The following is a 20,500-nucleotide window of genomic DNA, read 5'->3' as shown; positions in this document are numbered from 1 at the left end:
GAATAATATTGTCTTCAAGGTGGCAAAATGGTCCTTAAGGTTGAGAAAACCACAGACATTACAATGGTCTGTGACCCATAATGACTTTACTCTACCTTTCAAAATTTTCTTAGTATTTAACTTCTCTTAGGGAGAAACCAAAGTCACTTTAAAATTTAATTTAATTTTTTTCCTCCTCTGGATTGGGCAAAAATGAAGAAAACATTGAGAAACACTGCTTCAGATTAAGAAAAGGATTTCTGATTGTATTAGTTCCCCAGGACGGCTGTGCCAAACTTGTCACAAACTTGGGGGCTGGCTAAAAAAACTCAGAAGTTTCAGAAAAGTCTTCTTTCTCTGTTCTGGAGGCCAGAAATCTAAAATCAAGATAACAGCAGGACTCTGTTCCCTCCCAAGGCTCGGGGATAAAAATCCAATCCTTACCTCTTCCAGCTTCTGCAACCTGTAGCATTCCAATCTCTACCTCCTGATGCTGCTTCCAATTCTGTGCCTTATGAGGATCTTGTCATTGGATCTAGGGTCATTTGAAGATGATCTCCTCATCTCAAGATCCTTAAATTAATTGCATCTGCAAAGACCTCTTCCAAATAAGGAAACATTCACAGATTCCTAGGATTTGATGTCGACATAACTTTTAGGGGCCACCAATGAGTCACTACCCAGAAAAATACAGATCCTGATTATAAGGAGACAAAGGATAGGAAACAGAGCATGGCCAAGTGTTGCCTGGATGGCTGCCTGACTCCCTGATTTGTTACAAGCGCGCTTGTGTCAGCCAGTTGGTCCTCAGCAGTTTGTACTATAATACACTTGTTGAAGGAGGCATTCAACCCAGATGGCTGTAATGGCTGGGTAGCCTACATAAGCAAACCAAAACCTAAACCAGAGTTAATTCCGGTAAACGCACTTGTATCCCAGAAAACAAAATTTAAGAGCAACTAACCACATGGCACCTGGGTGGCTGGGTTGGTTGAGCGTCTGCCTTTAGCTCCCGTCATGATCCTGGAGTCCTGGCTTCGAGTGCCACATCAGGCTCCCTGCTCAGCCAGGAGTCTGCTTACCCTTCTGCTTCTGCCTCTCCCTGCCCCCCACGTGTGCGCTCATGCTCTCTCTCTCTCTCCCTCAATAAATAAATAAATAAATAAATAAATAAATAAATAAATAAATAAATTAAATCTTAAAAAAAAAAGAGCAACCAATCACAAACAGCCAACTAGGTTTTCTTTTTTTTTTTTTTTTAAGATTTTACTTATTTATTTCACAGAGAGAGACACAGTGAGAGAGGGAATACAAGCAGTGGGAGTGGGAGAGGGAGAAGCAGGCTTCCCACCGAGCAGGGAGCCCGATGTGGGGCCCGATGCGGGGCCCGATGCGGGGCCCGATGCGGGGCCCGATGCGGGGCTCGATCCCAGGACCTGGAATCATGACCTGAGCCAAAGGCAGACACTCAACGACTGAGCCACCCAGGCGCCCCAACCAACTAGGCTTTCTTAAATGAGGCAACCTCTTAAGCTGTGGCCAGATAATACCCTTGCTTTGCTTCTGCATCTGCTCTGTAAAAGCCTTTTCCCCAACTCCTGTTCGCAGAGTGCCCCTAACCACTTTTGGTTTGGCACTGCCTGATTCGAATCTATGTTCAATTCTCAACACAGCATCTCTCAAACTCTTCAAAGTTTTAATATGCCTCAGCTTGTCTTTTAAAAGTCATGGTGTCAGAAACTGGATCCAAAGGAGACCTTTGACGGTTCTCGGGGAGCAATCGGGCAAAGGCACCTGCCGAGCCCACTGTGCCCACTTCTTTCTTTGAGGGTGCAGAAAGTTCCTCTCAGATCTGAGCTCTGCAGCTTTTGCACTGTGAGCTCTCCAGCTTTCTTTGAGTATTTCTTTTTCCAGACTGGGTCCAGAGTTGGAGTTGATCTGACGTAAACTGGTCTGGGTCCATTGTGAGGCCTCCAGTACGTAAAATTCTGTTTTAATGGAAAAAGAGAGAGAGCAAAACAAAATGGATTCCTCTAAGCGCAAAGAGTCTGGGACTCCTCCAGCTAGGATTCTGCCTGAGTATACATAGAAAAATTATGAGCCCAGAACCTGTGTTTGTCTGAACAAGTGTATGAAATTTATCAAAGATAATCTTGAATTACATTGGCCACACTGGGGAATTTTTAATCTAGATAAGCTTATCCATTTATAAGGTGTCCTAGAGAAAAAGGCATCCCAAATTTCCCCCAAAATAATGGGAAACATCTTTTTTTTATGTTATGTTAATCACCATACATTACATCCTTAGTTTTTGATGTAGTGTTCCATGATTCATTGTTTGTGCATAACACCCGGTGCTCCCATGCAGTACATGCCCTCTTTAATACCCATCACCAGGCTAACCCATCCCCCCAACCCCCTCCCTTCTAGAACCCTCAGTTTGTTTCTCAGAGTCCATAGTCTTTCATGGTTCATCTCCCCCTTCGATTCCCCCCCTTCATTTTTCCCTTCCTACTATCTTCTTTTTTTTTCTTTAACATATAATGTATTATTTGTTTCAGAGGTACAGGTCTGTGATTCAACAGTCTTGCACAATTCACAGCGCTCACCATAGCACATACCCTCCCCAGTGTCTATCACCCAGCCACCCCATCTCTCCCACCCCACACCACTCCAGCAACCCTCGGTTTGGGAAACATCTTTTGACTGGTGTCCAAAAACATCTAAGAGTCTAAATGAATTAAAAATGGCCTCTTAGAAATTTTTTAAAAAGCAAATGAAAAAATCTAAGTTGTTTCCATAAATATAAGTAAAAAGCTTTAGGCATCAGAGCGAGTAATCTTAACTTATTCCAACTGCCAGAAACACAATTTGGATCCAACAGTTCTCTTAGAAACTAGTGAGTTTTGTATTATAATACTTGTCTCATGGCTAAAATATAAAAAGTGTCTGCTATATGTTTGTTTATGTCTATATACGTGTTATAGATGTGTGACTTTTCTATCTCCAGATGGTATTGGCAAAATTAATTTGTAGAAGAACTCTATTTAATTGGCTTAAAGAAAAATAAATTATTTACATAAATTAAATATTCTCTCAGAAATATAAAAACTAACCCAAATGTTTTTCAAGTTCACATGATCTGGCATAATCTGGGTATATAAAAGCTAGTCTAAATTTGGTTGGTTTAATTAAAACATTCATGTCTTCAGAGTTATCAACATTAAATATAATGCAGACATACAACTTCAATTCTACCTAGTTTACTAGTCAAATAAACTGATATTATGGCTGTCACAAAATATTTCAGCAAGAAAAATAACTTGAGATGATGGATAGCTGTTTAATACCTTGTGAAATTTTCAGGAGTAATCTCAACATCATGGTTAAGAACAAGTGCATTGAATAGATGTAAGTAAAAGTTTATAAATGGACTTTTCAACAATAATTATGTTTTATGTTACATCTACTTAAAGGTAGTATCTCTCAAGAGTCTTAAATACAAGGGCCCCTGGGTGGCTCAGTTGGTTAAGCGTCTGCCTTCAGCTCAGGTCATGATCCCACCGTTCTGGGCTTTAGTCCCACATCGGGCTCTCTGCTCAGCAGGGAGCCTGCTTCTCCCTCTTCCTCTGCCTGCCGCTCTGCCTACTTATGTGCTCTCTCTCTCTCTCTCTGTCAAATAAATAAGTGAATAAATAAAGTTTTAAATACGTGCTTGTACATCAGATGGTCTCACCTGAGCTGGGAAAAAGAGAAACAAGATGAACAAGGAGATGAATAGCAAAAACGTTTCACAAACTGACATCATAACCTACGAGTTGTACACCGAAACAACTTAAACCTGATAGTGAGCGAGGGTGGTGCTAATACCAATTTTTTGGTCAATCCATCACGTACAAGAAGATGGCCAAAGGGAGAAAATGTTAAAGTAATTAACCTAGGAGGCCATTAGACTGAGCTGCCTCTAATGCCTTGGTAGACCCTGTAACCCAGAGTCAATTCCTATAAATGCACTTGCACCACAGACAATGACACTAAACAATCACAAACAGCCACCTCGACTTCCCCAAATTAGTCAACTGCCTAAGCTGTAGCCAGTCAAATCATTTCCTTGCTCTGCTTCCACATCTGTTCTATACAAGCCTTTTCCCAAGCTCTGTCAAGCACTTTCAGTTTGGTGCTGCCTGGTTGAAAGCAACAGTAACTCAAACTCTTGAAAATGTTAATGTGCCTCAGTGTATCTTTTAACATTATGAACTGAATGTTTTTTGTTTGCCTCAAAATCTGCGTGTTGAAGTCGTGAACCTCAATGTGATGGTATTTGGAAATGAGGCCTTCAGGAGGTAATTAGGGTTAGATGAGGTCATAGGGATGCCCTCATCATGGGATTAGTGTCTCTATAAGAAGAGACACCAGACACCGAGGAAAGTCATCTGAGGACACAGCGAGAAGGTGGCTGTCTACAAGCCAGAGAGAGGGCTCTCCCCAGAACCTGACCATGGTGGCACCCTGTTCTCAAACATCTAGCCTCCAGAAGGGTGAGAAAATAAATTTCTGTTGGTTAAGCCACACAGTCTATGGTATTTTGTTATGGGAGCACAAGCTGACTAATACACAATACAAATGAAGCCGCTTAATCCCACCGCCAAAACAAAATGGTTAAACATCACTGACAACAGAGACTAAAATTCCTGTGAACAGACAAAACACAAGAGCAAGCATGTTTAATTCCTCTCTCCCTTGTTCTGTTGGAGATACATTTACTTAGCATCCCCAATTTGCCAGGCACTCCAATTTTGGGGGGTGGGGGTGTGTTCTTCGGAGTTGCTCAAAGTCAAGTTGAGGAGCACAGATGCAGTCAGATCATTTCAAGAAGTGCAATGACAGAGGTACATCTCAAACTGCCCGGGCACCTAGAAGAGGAAGCTGATGCTGCCGCTCACAGAGAGGAGAGAGAGAGGTCTGGGAGCTCCGTCTTAGAACTGACACTTGGCGCCCATCCTAAGCAAGGCAGGCACATTAAGAAACAGGCATAGGGCATTCGAGGCAAAAGAGAGAAAAAATGATTCATAGATTCTGAATGAGTCCCTTTCCTTCTTTCTAGTCTTGACCCACTTGAAAATGTTGTCATTTTTAAGATGAAGCTGTTCACTTCCTGGCAAGATGCAGAGCATGTTTCTCTGCATCACTGAGCAAAGCCAGTGACCGGGTCTGCTCTGCGCGGCATCTTCCCTGCACGACCCCAGCCCCAGACCCATCATGATGCAGCAGGTTACAGCAGGTTCCATGAGCACTCCTCTTTTTGGAGAGGCACAAAGTTGTGAAAAAAGATCAGGAACAATGCACTGAGTGGAGAGAGGCTGGTACTCTGGTCACCTGGTCTTCTCCAAGCATCACCAGGGATCTATCCGGCATTAGGGAGAAGAGAAGAGGCAGGCACCCCCTCATGACTTTTTTTTTTTTTTTGCAGCTCAGTAAATAAACTATTAGTTTAATGGAAGACTGGTTTTTCCACTGTCTTTCGTACAATAGGTATTTGCAAGCAGCTGACATACTTTGGCCTAACAGTAACTCTGAGTATCGACACCACGACACTTTTACAAAGTCCTCTACCTAACTATCCCAAAAGCCTCTGCATTGGTATTACCAAAGCAAATCTAATGTCAATCACACAGGATTTCACTTATTTGCGATACCAGTACCTAAATTCTTACAACAACTGAGCTTCAGGATTTTCCAGGTATGTCAATTTTATTATACTGCTCTATTGGCCCCATAATGCCAATCTCCCACAACTGGAAAAAAAATTAAAAATAGCTTCTAAAGTGGCGAGTAATCCCGCCTCCCAATGATTCCCCCCCCCACCCCCCGTTCTGCGATCATCTCTCCTTGAGTACAGGCTAGACTTACTGACTTTCTTCTAAGGAAAGTAATACGGCAAAGGGAAGGGGATATCACTTCTGACATCAGGTTACAAAAGACTGTGACTTCATGGGGCGCCTGGGTGACTCAGTTGTTAAACATCTGCCTTCGGCTCAGGTCATGATCCCAGGGTCCTGGGATCGAGTCCCACATCGGGCTCCCTGCTCGGCCAGAAGCCTGTTTCTCCCTCTTCCACTCCCCCTGCTTGTGTTCCCTCTCTCACTGTCTCTCTGTCAAATAAATAAATAAAATCTTAAAAAAAAAAAAAAGACTCTGACTTTCATCTTGCTTGCATTCTCTTGGGTTGTTCTCACTTCTTCACACCGGAGAATCAAGCTACCAGGTGGTAAACTGACCCATGCAGAGCCTGATGTGGCAGAAGCTGAGGGCGGACTCCAGTCAGCAACCAGCAAGGAACTGGGGCTCTTAGTCCACTTGAGTTCGAGGAACTAAGTCCTGGCAACAGCCTGTGAGTGAGCCTAGAAGTGGAGCCTTCCCCAGTGGAGCCTTGAGATGACAGCAGCCCCAGCAGACACCTTGACTCAGCAGAGACCTTGAGCCAGAGGATGTAGCAAAACTGCAGCCAATTCCTGTTACCTTCAAACAATAAATGTTACCGTAAACCGCTAAGTTGTGGAACACTTGTTACACAACAATAAATAACTAATACAGTCACAGAAGCCAAAATAATAATAATAATAGCTAGCATGTAGCAAGAGTTTATTCTGTATGAAGCACTCCAATAAGCCCTTCATCTATTCTGCAGGTAAAAGGAAACAGATCAAGCTAACTTAAGGAAATAGTAATAATATTATCAAAATAACATTTTTTACTTCTAAGGAAGTTATTGGATCATGTAAATGAAGAGTCTAGGATTAGATATTCAGGGACAGTGAATTGCTCAAATGATGTCAGGAATCCATCTTTCTCTCTGCCTGCCTCTCTATTCTGGCTCTCAGTGAACTGATTTCATTCTTCAGCTGGTTCTGTGAAAGTATTGGCAAAGATATACACCAATGGCACCAGACTTATATTCTCCTAGTTAGTAACCCCAGTGGAAAACAAGCAGTACTGCTTTTCTGATAGTTTTAGCAAAAGTCCTAGGGCTGACCCTAATTGAACTAGTCACACACTTGACCTTGTGCAGTTACTGTGTGTGGGCAGAAGGATGGAATTCACTAACTTGCCAGGCTGTTCACAGACCTGGAGCTAGATGCAGAGTGAGCTCTATGCAAATCACAGGGATTGAGGATGGGATAGATGTATTTTCCCAAAGAAAACTGGAGTTGTATTATTAGAAATAAGGACATTAAAAGGTGAACAAGAAAAAAAACAAAAAACAGAAGTCCACTCCATGCTGCCTCTTGTCGGTCCAGTGTTCACACACACACACGCACACGCACAATTCCCTTTTTTCCATATATACACTTGCAGAAACGTTCCTACTTAACATAATCTAAATGATATTTAGAATGTATTCACTCGGGGTGCCTGGGTGGCTCAATCAGTTAAACGTCTGCCTTCAGCTCAGGTCATGATCCCAGCATCCTGGGATCGTGTCCTGCGTCAGGCTCCCTGCTCAACGGGGAGCCTGCTTCTCCCTCTGCTTCTGCTGCTCCCCCTGCTTGTGTTCCCTCTCTCTCTCTTTAGTGCTCTCTTTCTCAAATAAACAAATAAAATCTTTTTTAAAAATGTATTCACTCATTCCAAAGGAAAACAACCCAGAATCTTTTCTAGTCACTGCATCCAGCTGAAAGTCAAGGGTCATTTGGTGATATTCACTCCTTTCAGTCTGGTCCATGCGTGGGTCCTCAAAGCTATCAATCCATGGTTAAGTGATGCTTCTACCACAAACACTTTCAACACACAGTGATGAAGGAAAAACAAGGTAACTCTTTGGATCCATGACATGACATAGAGCAAAGACTGCCTATCCTACCAGGAGAGCAAACGTGGTGATCCACAATGTGAGCCATGACCAGTTGGGCAGTCTTGGAGAGCTCCCTTGTCTTGCTCTTCCATGACTGTCTGAGATGGGCCCCTGTAAGGATTTCCCTCCCTGGATCTGCATACCATCAGCCTCATTTGCATGAAGGAAGAGTGTTGGCTGGGCTCCTCCAGGCTTAGGGTTTGTCTGTTCATCTCCCTTAACACTTACTCAATCAGCTGTCAATCCACCAGCTTTCTGCCACTCTCAGAAGTAGCAACCAAGTCAGGGTTGTATAGATTAATAGGCCACTAACCTCCCTCCTCCCACCACACTCTGAGCTGTTTATGCTTCCTAGACACAAGTCCCTCAGGCTTGCCTGTTACACTGACCCTTTAGGAGATGTCCTTTTACTTGATATAATGCAAAACAAGCACATGTTTGCCAGTAAGTACTTTACTCAACTTTGACAGATCGTAAAATTCTTTTTTCATGCAGATTCCTCGTACTGTAATCTCCAGAAAACTTAGTTTACACAGAATGCCAGGGAAGGCCAATCAATGCTACTGTCCCACTATACACATACACCCCTCAAATACAAAAAAAAATAATTTTTACTAGGATCTCTCAAGAACTGAGTGTGCAATGTTTTATTAGCAGATCTAGATAAAGTTATCAACAAATTAAATTTAAGACAATGAAAGAATTTTCAGAGAAATGATTGTTAACTAGAAAGAAATTTCCAAACACGAGAATTTTTGCAAGCATGGGGAAAGTGCTAGAGAGAACTTAACAAATGTTTGAACAAAATGTTTCCTCCACGGTTTGACACCACAAGAGAGGGTGCAAAAATGAAAGCAAGAGGCTGGTGGACCTAAATGACATCATTAAAGAAAAAGAGAAACACGAATGATTTGGTTTGCAGAGTGGCTCAGAACAGTGTGCTCTGGCCCTGGGATATGAAGCCACGGAGGCTGGTCCCAACTGTGCTACTATATACAGCCCTTGAACATATCACCTAATATCTCATGCAAGTTTCCCCATTCACAAACTGCAGAGAGACAAAGTGGGCGGGAGGACAAAATAATCTTCCAGCTCCAAAGACTGCACAGGTCAATTTGAGAATACCAATACTACCTATTCCGTTTTCATTCTCAGAGTCCAGAACCAGGTCCTGGGACCCTCAGACCAATGATAGTTCAACCATATCTTCACTCAGCTGAACCCAGGGAACATTTTAACTGTCAAGAGATTTATTTATGGCCCCGCCCTAAAACATTTGGTCACTTCAAGAAGTTGCCTCTTTTTTATAGAAAGTTCAACAGCATTATTGAGATATAATTCACATACCATACACTCCACCCACTTAACATACACAACTTAATGGTTTTCAGTATATTCACCAGGTTCTGAAACCATCACTGCAATCAGTTTTATAACATTTTCGTCACCCCAAAAAGAAACCTCTTATTCATTGGTAGTTGCTCCACATCTCTTCTCAAACCCTCCTGCCCTAGGCAACCACTAATCTACTTTCTGTATCTCAAGATTTGCCTATTCTGGACATTTTCTTATAAATGGAAACACACACTATGTGGTATTTTGTGACTGGCTTCTCTCAGCATGTTTTTAAGGTTCATCCATGTTGTTGTATGTATCAGCACTTCATTCCTTTTTATGGCTGAATAATATTCCATTGTACAAATACACTTCACTTTGTTTACCAGTTGATGAGCATGTGGGTTGGTTCCAATTATGGACATTTGTGTGCCTTTAGATGTGAACACATATTTCACTTCTCTTGCTTCAGTAGACATCTAGGAGGAAATTGCTGGATCTTACGGTAACTGTGTTGAACATTTTGAGGAACTGCCAAACTGTTTTCCAAATGGTTGCAACATTTTATATTTCTACCAGCAATGTATGAGAGTCCCAGTTTCTCCACATACTCACTAATATTTTTCATTGTCTTTTTTATTAAAGCCAACCTATTGAATGTGAAATCACTGTGATTTTGACTTGCTTTCCCCTAATGGCTAATGATGTTGAGCACATTTTCATGGGCTTACTGGCTATTTGTATATCTTCTTTGGAGAAACGTCTATTTAGACACATCACTCATTTTCAGTTAAATTTTGTTTTGTTTTGTTAGTTGTAAGAACTTTTTATGTATTCTGGATACAATTCTCTTACTGTGTATATATGATTTACAATATTTTCTCCTATTTCGTGGGTTATCTTTTCACTTTCTTGATGAGGTTTTTTGAAAATCAAAGTTTTTCATTTTGCTGAAGTCCAGTTTACCTGTTTTTTCTACTGTCCCTTGTGCTTTTGGTGTTGTATGTAAGAAGGCTTTGCCTAATCCGAGGTCACAAAGATTTACCCCTACATTTTCTTCTAACAGTTTTATAGTTTCAGCTCTTACATATAAGTCTATGATTCATTTTTTAGTTAATTTTTTACATGGTGTGAGGTAGAAGTTCAGCTTAATTTTTCTGCCTGTAGTTATCCAGTTGTTCCAGCACCATTTGTTGAAAAGACAATTCTTTCCTCTGTTGAATTATTCTGGCACCTTGTCAAAAATCAACTGACCATAAATGTATGGATTTATTTATGGACTCTCAATTCTATTCTGTTTATCTATATGTCTATCCTTATGCCAATACCACAATATTAATTACTGTGGCTTTAAAATAAGTTTTAAAATTGAGAAATGTGAATCTTCCAACTTTGTTCTTCCTTTTATGAAACTGTTTTGAATATTCTGGGTCCCTTACAATCTTATATGAATTTTAGAATCAACCTATCAATTTCTGCAAAAAAAAAAAAAAGGAAGCTGAAAGAAAAGAAAAAAGGAAGCTGAGATGTTGATAGGAATTGTGTCTGTTTTGTATACCAATTGTGGAGGCCTGGAGTCATTTTACAAAAGGAAACTCCTCCAGTTTGTAATCCCCAGTAATACACGCCTGACGTTTTTACCTCTGTGCATCACCAGACCCAGCAAGGGCTACTTGAGCATTAGGTATCCCTTGAGAGAAAGGTATTATGTTCTACTTCTTTGCATTCTGTTCAATAATCTTTATTTATAAGGCATTTACAAATGTGAAGCACAATGTTGGAAGCCAACTCTTGGTTTAATCATTAGATGACTAATTACTTCATAAGAAAAATCAATTTAATCCTACATGATATCAATTTAGGTGTAATAATCCTTGGCTTTAAGTTTGGGTCTGAGTTCAGCACACATTTCTAGCCACAAAGCTGAATGCTGCTAAAATGACCTTCTAAGAAACCTACATAGATTAAGCAGACCACCTGCCTCTGGATTGTGTAGCCCAAGATTATAAAGTACTAGTCCCTGTTGCACACGACTAATGCAGAATTTTGCAAAACAATCTATTCCCTTTGTCATTATATCCTAAGCAATATATCACTTACATCATTCCTTTCTATTTTGATTTAGGATTAAATTTGAATTAGGAGCTCATTGTTGCCTGTAGGGGGCAGTCATAACATACCTAGACATTCAAAACAGGAGGCTCTCCCAGGAATAGAACACTAGTGGATAAGCTGCTGATCCACAAAACAAATAATCCTTCAGATAGCGTAACCTTCCAGGGAGGTCCCCAGCTGACTGACAGATGGCCCAGCATCAGCCAAACAAAGAGAAATAGAGTGGATCCTGGGCTAGTATTGTTAAAATCAGGCTGCAGGACTCATTTGGAACTTTATTGTAAAAACATGCCCAATCCTTCTCAAGACAACCAAGAGTGCCTCCAGAAACATTTCTCCAGGCCATCTATGTGGAAGCAATTTCTGCCCCTGCCCAGGGCTGAGGGATATAAAGCAAACATTCATCAAACCATGGAAGATGAAGGCAGCACCAAAGCTGTGCATGATATCAAGGTAAGATGATCTCCACAATCCATGATCCTTTCTTGACAAAGAAAAGGTTTATCCAGAAAGAATATAAAACCATAAGCAAGCTTTCATAGTATTGTTCACTTTATCTTATTGAGGATTTATCAAAATATTTTCAAGCCAACCCCCAGAGAAAAATTAGAACCTTGATGATAATTACCAGATCTGTCCAGTTTTCTCCAATCTAAACAGCTTCCCCTTGCCAAGGCAAATGCTTATTTATTTATCGTTTGTCTGTTTCAGGAGGTAATGTTTTAAAAAGCAGAAAACATAGCCATAGATTTTTCTGACTTTGATGTTTTGTAGTTATTGTGGCTTGGATGTTTTTCTCTGAAATAAAAATTATATCCCGTATAGTAATGAAAGAAAAATTATAGGCTGCTTTCTACAAAAATTGCTCAAGAAAAAAACTGATAAAATAATACAGGAATATAAGAACATTAAGAAGCTAAGGGATGTTTTTCCTAAATTCATAGTTTCCTATGGTGAATTTTCTAAGCATGAATTTCTACCAATAGATAACATTATTTCCCTGAAGAGTGACAATGTCCCTGCTCAGTGTTGTATCTTTGCAGTTTAAGTCTGTAAATCCTCTTAACTATGAATAGAATCATCTCTTAAAAGGTTATTCAGAGTGGAGGGGGATGGGCATGTGTTAATTCCTACCAATAATCAGAGCTCAGAATTAAACATTGCAATCATATTGCAGCAAACCTATCCAAATACTTTAACACCAAAAAATTGATCTATCCTTGTGCCATGGCTCATATCCTGATAATAATCATGATTTATTGTCAGACATCTTATTTTAACTAATTGGCACAGGAAAAGGAAAAATGTAGGAATGTACTGACCTTCACTTTTGAGACAGATGTGAACAAATAATAAAGGTTATTCCACAGCTCCTATTATCACCTGAGCACTAGGTCTTTGGGAAACTAAAATGAAATGGATATACTGGCCGGAAGTCCTTAATTAACGGGCATCTAAATCCAAATGTAGGGAACCAATGCAAAAGAGATTTCTGAAAGGTAGAATTTGGAGGCTACTCTGGGGAAACATCAACAACAACATAGGTATGTTTTATGTGTGCATATATATATTATGTGCACACACATATAATTTCAAAGTTCTAACTGTATCGAGGGGTATCCTTTAAGCAGAATCATGGGCAAATCCATTGGAAAGGTATTTATGAATCAGCAGTACATCTTCCCACAGCATCCTGGAATTAAATGCACAGCCAGCACTGGGCAATCCTACCTGCGATCCTGACCTCATTCACCTGAGTAAACAGGTTCCAGCCGGTGCAGTCAGGTTCGAGAATCAGAAGTGATCCGGTTGGGTTGCTACTGGCCTCTCCACTCAGTTGTGCCTCCTCAAAAAAATCTTTTTATGTCGCATCTGAATATAGATGCACATATAGGTGAATATGTCCCTCTGCTAACATATATAAGGATGGTAGAACTCAATTCATTTTAAATCTACAAATAGCACAGCATCCTTACTATCTGCAAAATCTGGGCTAAGTTTTGAGAAAGAGAAAGATATGCCCTTCCTTTTTGCAGACTTACAGTATACTGGGAAAGACAAACATATCAACATATTATCAAATTATCATATTATCAGCATGACTTATGTCAATAGTAGAGGATATCTATGTAATTACATTCTTTGATCAGGAAGGCGGTAAGAAGTTAGGGATGGTATATGACCGCTATGGAGTAAAACAACTAAAAAAGGCCTAATGAAAGAGTGAAAGAGATGAAATTTAAGGTAGACATGAAATAATGTCTAAAAATATAGAAAAGTAGACAGGGAGAGCATGTCCAGAGGCCAGTTATAAAAACCTTCAAAAATCCTCAACCTGAGCCTCACACATTATACAGAAATCTACTCAAAATGCATCATGGACTTATAAAATGTACAACTGTAAGTAAAACTATAAAACTTTTAGGAAAAAAATTTTTAAATCTTTGTGACCTAAGGCTAAGCAGAGTTCTTAGACATCAAAAGTATAGTCCATAAAGGAAAAATTAATAAGTTGAACCTCAGAATATCAAAAATAAACTTTTGCTTTGCCAAAACCCTATTAAAAGGCTAAAAAGACAAACTACAGAGTTTGAGAAAATATTTGCAAACCCCCTATCTGACAAAGACCTTGTATTAGAATATATCAAGAAGTCACAAGACTCAAGAATAAAATAACAAGCAATCTAACTAGAATATGGGCAAAGAAAATGAACAAGCATTCCATCAAAGAGCATATACAGATGGCAAATAAATACATGAAAAGATAGTCAACGTCAAAGCCATTAGGAAAACGCAAACTAAAAACACAATAAAATATCACTGCACCCTTATCAAAATGGCTATAATGAAAAACAGTGAGGGGTGCCTGGATGACTCATTTGGTTAAGTGTCAGACTCTTGATCCCAGCTCAGGTCTTGATCTCAGGGTCATGAGTTCGAACCCTCCACTGGGCTCCACTTAAAAAAATATTGACAAAATCTTTGTGCTGGCAAGTCTATAGAGAAACTAGATCACCCATACGTTTCTAGTAAGAATGTACAATGGTACAACCCATCAGGACAACAATTTGGCAGTGTCTTACAAAATCAAACATGCAAGGATCCTATGGCCCAGCTATTTCACTATTGGGCATTTATCCCAGAGAAATGAAAACCCACGTTCATGAGGCTCCTGAGTGGCTCAGTCATTAAGCGTGTGCCTTTAGCTGAGGTCATGATCCCATTGGGCTCCCTGCTTGGCGCGAAACCTGCTTCCCCCTCTCACACTCCCCCCTGCTTGTGTTCCCTCTCTCGCTGTCTCTCTCTGTCAAATAAGTAAATAAAATCTTAAAAAAAAAAGAAATGAAAACCCACATTCACACAAAATCTGTACATCAACGTCCACAGCAGCTTCATTCACAACAACCAAAAACAGAAACAACCCAAGAAACTCCTTCAAGGGATGAATGAAGGACTGTGGTACATCCATACTATGGAATACTATGAAGCAACAAAAAAGAATCAATTGTTGATATACAAAAGGAATGAACTATTGATACATGTCCCTTGGATAAATCTCAAGGGAATGATGCAGAGTGAAAAAATAATAATCCCAGAAAGCCAAAAACTGTGTGATTCCATTTATATAATATTCTTGAGATAAAATTATAGAGATTGAGAACAGATTTGTGGTTGCCAAAGATTAGGATGCAGAGAAGGTGGTGGATGTAAATGCAAAGGGGTAGAATGGGGGAACTTTGTGGTGCTGGGACAATTCTTCATCTTGATTTCAGTGGCGGCTACACAAACCTACAGATGTGATATAAGTCCTTAGAACTACACACACACACACACACACACACACACACACGAGTGCTTGTAAACCTTGGGAAATCTAAATAAGCTCTATGAATTATACCCATATTGGTTTCCTGGCTCTGATACTGTACAAGAGTCATGCAGTTTCCTTTAGGAAAACTGAGCCAAAAGTGCCTGGGACCACTTTGCACATTCTCTTTTGGAACTTACTATGAATCTCTAATCATTTCAAAATAAAAAGTTAAAAGAAAACAAGGGTAGTTATACTGATGATACCAACACACTACTGCCTACATTTATTGTTGTGGTTCTCCTAGTTGTTCTTTCATTTGGATCCTTAGCCAATTTCACTGGGTCAGGAGCACTCGTGTCATTAGATTCGTTTCAGAGATGAGAAAACAAGTTTGGAAATACTGTTGGTTACATGTGTGAAGTCATCTGAGTGGTGATTTAAACCTTGGGGGGGGGGGTTTTGGCTCTGATTTTATTACTAATTCAATAGCTTCTGATAGTGATTTAGAAAGTAGGCTATAATTTCATAGGCTTGAAACCAGACTTCTTAATAGTGTTTTCTCTGTGCACTCAGCCCAAAGTACCCCAACATGGGCCACTAATTTACTACAAAATAAATTCATACCCCCACCCACATAATCACACACCTGTCTCCAGCAGAATTTTTTTTCTCCATCAGGAGTTTTGCTTCCCTTCTTTTAGGGCAAGGAGTTCAAGTGGGAGGCAGGGTATCTCCTGGGCCAATCACTCTTCCTAAGTGACAGACATGAGAAAGAGAGAAAGCATTAAAGCCACACTGGCAAGAGGTCAAATCTATCTACCGATAATAGATTTATATGTATATTTGTCAATGCATTCTTCTTTAGTAATAAACATGGTCAGAGCTTAGGCAAGAAAGTTGTTTCCACAAAATCATTGTTTTAATCCAGAGATTAAGAGCCTCATGCTTTATGGACTAAGCCAGCCAGGTGCCCCTCCACAAAATTATTTTTCATATCATTCCAACATCAATGCACCTCTAAGAACATAGGCTTCTAAGTGCCCCCCTGTTCCAGACATGTGATCCCTTGAGCAGCTGATCAAAGCACTTGTTTTGAGATGTTATGCACTAAAAGGAGAAAAATAAATGTCAAGACCCCAAAAGGTAGCTACAAAGACAATGGCGCTTGTATGATGAAAAGAATACAGAAAAGAAGAAAAAAAAATCTTAGTAAAAAGGAATTATGCCTCTGGTATCCAACACCTTAACATTAATGTATTCAGAAGAGAAAATTAGTTTGTCCTGACTCCATTTGTGAAAGAGTAAGTTCAATAAGAAGGATAAAATTGGTTCTTTTTTTTTTTTTGAAGTCCCTCTGAAAAGAATTCTGTAGTAATTAGTTTAACACCTGAGATGCTTAAAAACCTCTTCAGAAAAAGGTTCATTTGAAAGTTCATTGTGATTCTATCTTCCACAGTTAGCATGCAAATGTTAATTGGCAACCCTCCAGTACCTGCTGTAGGGTGTTCTAGATGAGGCAAAAGGAGTATAGCTATTTTGTATTATTATTAATATTATTGTTGTTCATTTTGTTGTTGTTATTTCTTAAGTTCCACCTATGAGTGAAATCATACGGTGTCTGTCTTTCTCTGACTGACTTATTTCGCTTAGCATGATACTTCTTAACTTCCAGAGTACTGTGGTGTGGCCACGGAGAGTCCTAATTATGCAAGGGCAGGATGCTACTACTTCAGTGGAAAACCCACATAGTGCTTCTCTTCTTACCTTACAATTTTCTGAAGCATTAAATAACTGAAGACAATTGATTTATGGCAAGAGAGCTTAGAAGAAAAAAAAGTTATGTCCCAAGAATTATTCATAACCATCCAACATTGCCTGCAACAGCTTTGGTGCAGAGATTTTGGGGGGTGGGGGAGGCACATGGGGAAAAAGAAAGGAAAAAACCAGCCAATTGCACAAAGCCTTTCCCTGGAAAAGCCCAGGCTCTGGGATGGTCAGGACTTGTGACTGCCCTCCCCACCACCCTCTGGAGCTCCGGCTTTGCTGGTCGAGGCACAGATGGGGATCCATTCCATTCCCCATGTGAAAGAGCTGTCTGGGAGCAGGAGAATGGCGGCATGTGTATATATATATCTGTGTGCACGTGTGTGTGTATATATAATAGGCTATATTAGAAAATTCTCTATGTATAAATATAAAACACTGATATCCAAACATGACACCACAGCAAACTAAAGTGCTTGACAGGAGTTGGGCATGTCTAAGTATGAATAATTCCCAAGAATTATTCATAACCATGTCTGTATCATTGTCAGGAGAGTCTGCCTCCTGAGCCGGCGCGTCTTTGCTGCTAACGGTGGCTTTGGCTGTAGATTGGTGCTGACTGCATCACCATGGCATACTCCTGTAGAAAATAGAGGAAGCATTTTAATAATATATACCTGTGTCATAGTCATTATAATATTCAAGCAGATGTTGCATTTCTGAAGTTAGTGAGGGGTCACACACAAAAAAGTAAGTTTTAATGGAGATAAGACATTCAGTCATTAATTTAAAAAGGGAGGGAGATTTAACAGCCGACTGGATACCACAAAAATTAAGATCATCAAAATAGAAAAATATATTTGAGAAAGTCGGTCACAACACAGAGGAGAAAGATGAAATTAAAATTATGAAGACATAATAGATAGGGAGGTCATATCTTGGAAATTCACTTTAAGGACAGATAAAGGGAACAGATAAAAGTGGGATCTGAGTAGATGAAACAGCAATAATCAAGTTTTCTTTAAACATAATTTTATATTCCCGAAGTAATAAAGATTTCAGACAATAATCTAAGAAGACATACTGTCTTACAAACAGATTTAATGAAAATAGAACTAACCCTAGAACTATCCTCATAGAATGTTCAAATTTCAAAATTAAGACAACATTCCAGTATATATCCAGAGGGGAAAAAATAAGATTACCTATAAGGAAACAAGAAGGATCTTCACCTTATAATTCCCTGACTAAACAACTGAAGACAATTGAATTATAGCAAGAGAGCTTTGAGGAAAAAAACTTTACGTCCCAAGAATTATTCATAAGCAAGTGTCATTCATGCCCTAACTCAAGAGAAAGACATTTTAAGATATGAAAGTATACAGATTATGACACAGCCACACTTCCTGTATAAGTCACATGAAAATATGTTTCAGAACAATGAAAAATATGGAAGTCACAGTTGGGAAGGACTGATGGTAATTATTGAAACAGCCGCTCAGATGGAGATATTAGACGTAAAAAGTAACTGCAAACTGTGATTATTCTTTAAAACTTTGGTTATATTATAAAAAGAGAAATGAATGAGGGAAGAGGCTTACAACTCCAAATTAAATTCACAGACACAAAGAGAGGAAGGGAGAAGAGAAGAAACAACGGTTCTACTCCTCATGTCCGGTAAAAGGAAGTCAGAAGAGACTGTGGTTATGCTTTTTTTTTTTTAAGTCCCAAAGAGGCAAGCGGAAATGTTTTCAGAAGAAATGACATATGACCTTCAACTTCCTTTAAAATAACAGGGGAAGTGGAGAATAAGGAGGAGTAAGAGATGAAGCAGAATTGGCAATATGTTGATACTGAGTGATGGATATGAGAGTTCATGAGTATATTTGCTCTGGGTTTTTTTTATTTGAAAAGATTTTTTTAAATCTCAAAGACTGGAGCTTAGAATTTACCTTTTGAAATTAAACAATAAATAGACACATAAATACATAAATACGACATAAATATATCTATTTATGCCACAGTGGGAGCTGTTAGCACACACTTCACACATTCACTGGATAGCACAACTGATCTTGACCTTTCAGAAAAACCTTTAAAAAGGGCAAAAGATCCTAAAAAAAATAATAATAATAAATAAGTAAAAATTAAAAATAAAATAAAAATAAAAGTGGCAAAAGATCCTGTCTGGAAGTATTAAAAATATACTGTAAAAGTCCTGGTTGGCCTCCTTATACGGTTTGGGCTTTTTATCATAAATCTTATAATGCTAGGATTTTAAATTAATGGTTAGGAAAAAATATATCTAAGTCTCATTTCCCCTATTCAAAAGATCTCATAAAACCATGTTATTTGGCTTTCCTGTCAAAATCAAGCCAGCCTTGGGGCGCCTGGCTGGCTCAGTCAAAAGAGCATGCTGCTCTTAATCTCAAGGTTGTGAGTTTGAGCCCCACATTAGGTGTAGAGATTACTAAAAAAATAAATAAACTTCAAAAAGAAATCAAGCCAACCTTCACAAAACCATAAAATCACTGCAAATATCTTAGAAATTTACATTAAAGTTTTGCCTTCTTGGAAGGCAAAGATGTAGATGAACTTTACTGGGAGCCTCTTATAGTAAACTTGTTGTCATAGGTTCTGTATGAACCATGTACTTCCATTCTGTGGATAAAAGCAATTCAGATTAGGCTTGTGTCATGTGGGAGTTTATTTTAGAAATGTCCATAGAATGGTTTCATAGTTACTGCGTATAAAATGACTGAAAAACTAAATTTTAAAATGAAGCACATATGCTGACAGATAATATTTAGTTTAAACCCTGCAGTGACTATTGGAATATATTTCAAATAGTCAAGAATGAAACCCAAATTGCAGACTACATAAGAAATTAAATTTGACATCAATGATGTAACCAAGTATGTTTTTCCATAAGAATATATTGTGCTTACATAATTTTGAATTCTCAGCACTAAAAATTCTAAGAATTCATTTTCCAGTGATAGAGCATGCTAAGGACTTTTATTTGAAATAAGAGTAAAATAGCATAAGCATAGTCTCAACACATTTTGGTAACTGCCTGTTCAAACTGTGTATGACCAGAAGATAAAAGGAAACAGCAGGAAGGCAGGAGCCTGGCAGCTCAGGAACCTGAGCCTAGGAGTCTGTGGAAGGCGCTAGAAAGACAGCTCAGCACCTAAAAGCAGATTCCCATCATTGCATCTCCATGTTCTCATTTCCAATTCCCAAGAGAGAGAATCTGGCCCAGTATGGGTCTGGTATCTACCCCTGGATCAATTTGTTCTGGCCCTTCCGTAGGCTGAGAGACAATCTTAGAGGAGCTGACGAGCACATTTTGAGTGACTGCAACTTTGAACCAGCGTATGGCCTCCCAAAGTAACCATGACACTCGAAGGAGACTGTGATAATTTAGACGTTTGAGATCTGGCATTTTTGTATCTATCACTTGCAGGCTTTATGATCACGTTTCAGAGATAAATCCACACATCTCCTCCATTTATCCCCAATTTAGCAAAGATCTGTGGGAGGCCCCACAGCAACTGAAGTCTAGAGTCACCAGACAAACCCTCACCTTCCCCAGACATGAGGGACTGTGAGGTTTTCGTGTGATCCTCTGTGCTCCCTCG

General features: G+C 39.4%; 1 protein-coding gene across 1 annotated transcript in view; it reads left to right on the top strand.

The window, feature by feature from the left end:
* Positions 1 to 11,569: 11,569 nt before the first annotated feature.
* Positions 11,570 to 20,500, top strand: part of RGS20 (regulator of G protein signaling 20) — a 72,873-nt gene continuing 63,942 nt past the window's right edge. Inside the window, exon 1 of the mRNA XM_088023140.1 lies at positions 11,570 to 11,734. Within this exon, the coding sequence (XP_087879266.1) occupies positions 11,570 to 11,734 (165 nt within the window). The remainder of the gene's footprint in view (positions 11,735 to 20,500) is intronic.

Source organism: Eumetopias jubatus, unplaced genomic scaffold (assembly GCF_037043125.1).
Source record: "Eumetopias jubatus isolate StellerSeaLion01/CBP00866 unplaced genomic scaffold, mEumJub1_p1.0 scaffold_4, whole genome shotgun sequence".
Lineage (NCBI taxonomy): Eukaryota > Metazoa > Chordata > Mammalia > Carnivora > Otariidae > Eumetopias > Eumetopias jubatus.
This window is presented reverse-complemented; position numbering and strand designations above follow the sequence as displayed.